Source organism: Triticum urartu, unplaced genomic scaffold, assembly GCF_003073215.2.
Source record: "Triticum urartu cultivar G1812 unplaced genomic scaffold, Tu2.1 TuUngrouped_contig_4977, whole genome shotgun sequence".
Taxonomy (NCBI): domain Eukaryota; kingdom Viridiplantae; phylum Streptophyta; class Magnoliopsida; order Poales; family Poaceae; genus Triticum; species Triticum urartu.
In genome coordinates, this window is record NW_024115611.1 from 18,235 (window position 1) to 23,987 (window position 5,753).

At 44.1% G+C, this 5,753-nt stretch overlaps 1 protein-coding gene and 1 long non-coding RNA gene across 4 annotated transcripts; one reads left to right on the forward strand and one right to left on the reverse strand.

The window, feature by feature from the left end:
• Positions 1-745: 745 nt before the first annotated feature.
• LOC125528594 lies at positions 746-3,616 on the forward strand. 3 transcript variants are annotated; one of them, XR_007292422.1, is made up of 5 exons: positions 746-1,138; positions 1,400-1,517; positions 2,244-2,463; positions 2,692-2,815; positions 3,072-3,536. It is a non-coding gene; the product is annotated as an uncharacterized LOC125528594 (long non-coding RNA). The 3 variants fall into 3 exon arrangements; XR_007292421.1 differs by having other exon boundaries at positions 747-1,138; positions 2,249-2,463; positions 3,072-3,616; XR_007292420.1 differs by lacking the exon at positions 2,244-2,463 and having other exon boundaries at positions 759-1,138; positions 3,072-3,601.
• Positions 3,617-3,662: 46 nt separating this feature from the next.
• On the reverse strand, positions 3,663-5,753 carry LOC125528593 (the record flags this gene model as incomplete). Its single annotated transcript, XM_048693039.1, is given in 6 exon segments — positions 3,663-4,052; positions 4,055-4,138; positions 4,220-4,308; positions 5,066-5,189; positions 5,270-5,402; positions 5,651-5,753. Coding segments are annotated over 6 exon segments (680 nt in total), but the record flags the coding sequence as incomplete, so codon positions are not given.

Below are 5,753 nucleotides of genomic sequence, written 5' to 3' on the forward strand. Positions count from 1 at the left end.
CACATTATAGTACAAATTCTGTGACCAAAATACCCCCAACCCAATCTGTTTTAGTTATCCTCATCAATCGGGCATGAGCTCGTTGTTCCCGTACTCTGTTCGCCTGTTGGCTGGCTACCACGCAACGTCGGCGGCGTGCAACCTCACCGTGGCTACACCGGCGTTGGCAGTCTCCTCCGAGTTCCTGTTGTGCCTCCCCGAGCTTGCTGATGACGCATCGTGTTGTGCCTTGTTTTATTGTGCATTTGTTCTAACTTGTGAACTAGTAAGGGCTAATGTACCTTCTGATGTCATTAAAAAATGCAAATGTAATTTGTAATGTTGTGAACTAAGAAGTGTGAATGTACTTTGTGATTAAAAGAAAAGGTGATGAAACTTTCCCAGAAAAATACTCACTGTTTTTTTTTTCAGTATGTCTTCAGTCTGTATATTCACTATAAAGTGTGAATGTAATCTTTGATTTTTTTTAGATTTTCTCCATACGTTCAGGAGCGGGAGGTGGTCGAAGGAACGTAGGGTAGTAGCCGATCTTACCAGGTTGCCGCCGTCAGGGAGATCGAGGTCGTTGTCGTCGTAGCCGCCGCAGATCGCCGACGCCGACACAGGTACAAGTAGGATGAGATGGGAGAGTTATCGGGGGTAACATTTGGACCAGGTTTCTCTCACGTAGGTAAACACAAGGGCATTTTGGTCATGTTGTTGTGGGCCAGTTGTGTTAGGGGCAAATCCTCAATCTTTCAGCAAAGATGTGGCAAATCCTGGGTTACAGCCAAAACAGGAGCAAATCCTGGGTTACAGCCAAAACAGAGGCAAATCCTCAAACTGCAAAATAAGGTGTGGCAAATCCTCAAATTCCCCTCAAATGGTCTGAGTCGCAGTAGTGCATCCAGCGACCAGAGTTCGACTCTGCACTCTCGTGGAAAAGCTGGATTTTTTCGACTGGAGGAGCAATTCCGGCTTTATCCAGTCGTGGCGATGCCGGATCCTGCGACGGCGCCGACGCCGACGCGAGCCACCAACGGCCGTGGACTCCCTCCCCGGCTGCGCTTCCGCGAAACCCTCGGAGAAGGCCCGGAGAAATTCTCGGAGCAGTAGGCCCGCCGCTCCAGCACTTTTCCTCACCGCCGTCGCCATCAAGGTCTCCCCCATCCGTTACTCCTTACTCTCTTTTTCCCTGCACCAATCCATCATGCGTATTTGTACTTGTGCTACACCATCATGCGTATTTCTTTTTGCTACTCCATCAGATCAGAATCGGCAATTATGGACTCATCTCTGTTGCATATGGTGTAAATTTGTGCATTGCATATAATTGTGTCAGAATTGTTGGTTTCATTTGTATGCTAGAGCTAGCTGACTCTGAATATATATTTTCCTGCTGTTTGATTTCGTTTGGCAGGATCAGTCGGGGGATGAACATCAAGAGGACCGAGCGGACGATTGATTATGAAGAGGAGTAGTTATTTACTCGGTGAGAGGAAGGACTATTATCTAGTGGAGACAAGGTGCATGGATATGTATGTCCCGGCCCTCTATTGCTGTTCTACTGTACCTAGCCTTTTCTGTACTGAACATTGTTATCTACACGTACACGCGGTGAATTATGGTTTTTATTTCTCATAGGAATTTCGATTTTAATTGGTCAAAGGACGAAAAGGATAGGAATGTCTCATTAATTACGAGGACGAGGTTGAATCGTTCATCCTACCTTAGCAGTCAAGTGGTGCTCTTGTATTTATAGCCAGAATTCACAATGTATTCAGCAATCCACAGTAAGGCTGTTGGCATTTCTTGGATAATGAACCAAGAGTAGTGAAGTTCCGTGAAGCTGCAGTATTATTTAACCTCAAAGTTCAGCTAATAATTCATTTAGCATAGAAAGGCTTGGCGGTTCTTGCGTATTAAGATTAACATTTAGCTAGTAATTTCAATTTGTATTGCCAACAGAAGGGTGGTTCTACTTCTTTGCTTTTGCTATTCTAATACACAGAGTAGAGAGTGAGCAAGCAGAGTAGAGAGAGATCAGATGACTAATTCAATTTAGTCCGATCCTTGGACCATGTCATGTTATGTTGTTATGACAATACGATGTGTCTGTGTTGTTTTGTCAACACAATCACATGAAGTTTAGATGGTGTTACACTTGATTTATCTGGCATTTTCATGTGTCACTGTCTCCAGTTTAGTTTCAGGTTTCAGATAACAAAGCAAACGATCTGACTCACAAGAGTTTTTTGTTTTAGCACAGGGAAATCTGACTTACTGGCTGTTATCTGAAAGAAAATTCCCTCACCACCACTACTTCTCACATAGCAACGGATATCTACCTAGCTTTTTCCACTAGAGCAAGTGCCACTCGCTGCTCATGACCACTTCTCTAAGAGCAGGGAAGATCTAGATAGCTTTTGCTCTGTAGCAAAGGGCCAACAAGAATCCATCTCTCATCTCTCGGCCCCATTCAAGGTAGTTCATCACACCACCTTGACTTTTCTCTCTCTGAAATTGATGATGTCCTCAATTTTGTGTGCAGTCTTCTTGTTACAAGCCACATTTTTCCTTTAGAAGGAATTGCTGCTGGTCTCCAGTTACTTAATCTCATCATCCTTCTTTTTAGCATGGGATTGTTCATCTGAAGGAATTGTTTAAACTAGTAATAAAGATGACTAATTTTGTTTGTATTCTTGTTTTCAGTACCAGCTCAAGTGCGACTGAACCCTGCCACTACTTCCCAGAGAACAAGAGCAATCTATCTAGTTTTACTCTAGAACAAGGGCCAACCAAGACCCGTCTCTCATCTCTGCGGTTGATTTTCAAGGTAACTTAATTGATTTCAGCTCCACCACACTTGCTCTATCTATTTTTTTTTCCTCTGAAAGAGATGATGATCTCCTCCTCAGTTTTATTTCAAGGCAATTTTTCCTGTTTGCAAGCCACATGGTTCGTTTAGAATTTTTGCTAGTCTCTAGTAAGTGATCTTCATTATCCTTGTTTTTAGCATGTGATTTGTTCATGTGTAAAAGGTGGTAACCCACGACTAATTTTTATTTGCATGCTTGCTTCGGTGTTTCCAGTACCAGGTCAGGGGAGAAGGAACCCTGGAACAAATGGCGGGATTTCTGGATGTTTTAGCATCCAATGTCAGCAACATGCTCACCGACAGCCAGATCTGTCTCTCATCACCAGTCCATCGAAGATACCTAACTGATTCCAGTTCCACTACAGTACTATACCTATTTTTCTCTCTCTAAAATTCATGATCACCTCAATTTTGTGTGCAAGCCACATTTTACCTCCAGAAGGAGTTCTCGACTTAGAAGGGAGGCAGCTGGTGACAAGGGATCATGGTTCTGTCGGTATGGACAAATCATATGATAAGATAAGGCGTGAGCCTCGGAGTTATCCTCGTTATCCTTATGCTAAGTGAGTGCAACAAGGAAGCTCCAGGTATGGCTTATGCTAAGTGAGTTCTCCGAGGTGGCCTTATGCAAGTTCTACTATCTGTGGCACCCCCGGCCTCCATGTATGGCTTGGCCCTCCGCCACTCACTCAGCGTTTGTACCTCCAGAACTATTGCCAATCAATAAGGTTTTTGTGACTTCTGAGATTCGAAAAAAAAAGGCGACAACGCAAGACCAAATCTTCAAATATGTGGCATGCCATACTTTAGAGCGCGCAAACAACCAAATATACCTTTAATGATAAGAAAATATGTTTTCACGGTACAAAGCACATGTTTCGATTTCCCACAGGAAGAGACTGCGGTTTATTTAAAAGCGACGGATGCAGACAAGAAGGGCTCAGTAACACGCCTTCCGAGTACCAGAAGTTCAATGGTAACAATAACCCGGTGAAGTATATTTCAGATAGGATCACAAAATGCCAGTGACGAGAAGGGCTGGATCAGTTTAGTCCATCGTGGCAGGGAGGTAGACGGGGTGGAAGCTTTTCATGGTGAGGCCCCTCCAGCAGGTAGGGCACCTGTTCTGAGCCTGGACGGAGAACTTGATGCACTTGTCGCAGAAGATGTGGCCGCAGATAGTCGCTGACGCATCGTCGCATCGACCAGCTCGTCAAAGCAGAATGGACAGGTGAACTTTGGTTCCTTTGAGACCTCCTTATTAGCAGGTGCACGGTTTGCCTGCGTTGCCATGGGTAGCAGTGATGAGCTGATAAAACTAGCGTAACACGATGCCGGTGAAGTCCAGTGTGCAGTTCTTACCAAGATGCTGTTCGACACTTGCGAGTGGTCATCACTAGAGTTCATCCCCAGAGATAGTACTGTGCTCACAAGCTCGTTGGTGGTATCCCCTGAAAAGAAAGCAACACAAACCAAGCTAATAAATGAGAAACTTGATTTACAGGGCACACTAGCATAATTCTGCAAGACTGAATAGCATATATAACATCATACTCCCTCCGTCCCAAAATAAGTGTCTCAACCTTAGTACAACTTTGTACTAAAATTAACATAAAGTTAAGACACTTATTTTGAGACGGAGGGAGTACTAAACAAAAGGTAAATTAAGAGTCTGAAGGAAGATAAGTAATGCTAATTTCTGGTAATGGATCTTTAATCTTCAAATTTTACTTAGAGCACTTTCATCATCGTATTAACAGCAATTCAGTGCATGGCTTTTCTCAAGCATACAAGCATGTGTTCTTTTCAGCACATAAGTAGTAGAAATTTGTCAAACATATTGCTAGCAATTGGATTTGCAGGCTAGAACAGGTAGGGATGCAAACAGGGCAGGCTAGCGGACAATAGCATAGTACAAATTTAGTGTTAATTTTAGGCAGGTGATGAGCAAATTTGAAGCTAATTGATAGTTTCAAGGGACGAAGCTGGCTTCCGCTTGCACCCGTACCTACAGACTACACGATGGCTACAGAATTATATCAAGTTAAGGCACACATCCAGAAGGATATATGAGCAGAAGCTCAGTGAAACATTATATGCAAATTGCAGCGAGGTACGGGTGCCGGCACTCTGGATGGAGAACCAGGACTGCACCGGATGTTGTTTGTCACAACTCACAAAAAAATTTGAACGATTTGTAGTAAGCACCTTGGGTGACACGAGCATAGGCAGTGGAAGATGCTCTCTGCCTCTCAGTCTGAGCAAGCGAGGTCGTGACAGCAAACTCGAAATGTGGATGAATTGGTTCATTCGTCATGTTGTAGTACTCCCTCTGCCGAAACAACAGGAGATTTCTTCATCAGGAAAAACGATGAGACAGCGATTTACCTTCCTAGTCAAGAGATGGCACACCTTGTTTGGGTGTTTCTCAAACAAGACTTTCTCGACCCGCCTAGCAAGCTCCGGCAGCCCCCGCTGCCAATCAGCAGGTACACTCAATCCTTTATGTAATCTCGCAGTTACCACCCTTTCTGCATGCTCCAATCTGGAAACTCAAGAACAAGGAAATATATATATGATCAAATGAAGAAAGTTTTCAAGTTCTCCCACCCCGCGCGTTTCGGAAATTATGTCAAACATGACCTTGCAAAATAAGGGAAGGTTATCAACCTCGGTGCCGTGTGAAAGTTGATTCTACTATTCAGAGCATATATACACTTGAAACCCATGACCGAATAACTAGCGAACACCACCACATCCTACATAATTTTCTACAAATAGTAAAGCGCTTACATCCTCTGGCGGTAATTGTTGCGCATCGCCACTAGCATGGGATCGCCGTGGCCCATCACCTCCTCCAACTGCTGATGCTGCGGCGGTGGCATGTCGCCGCTCC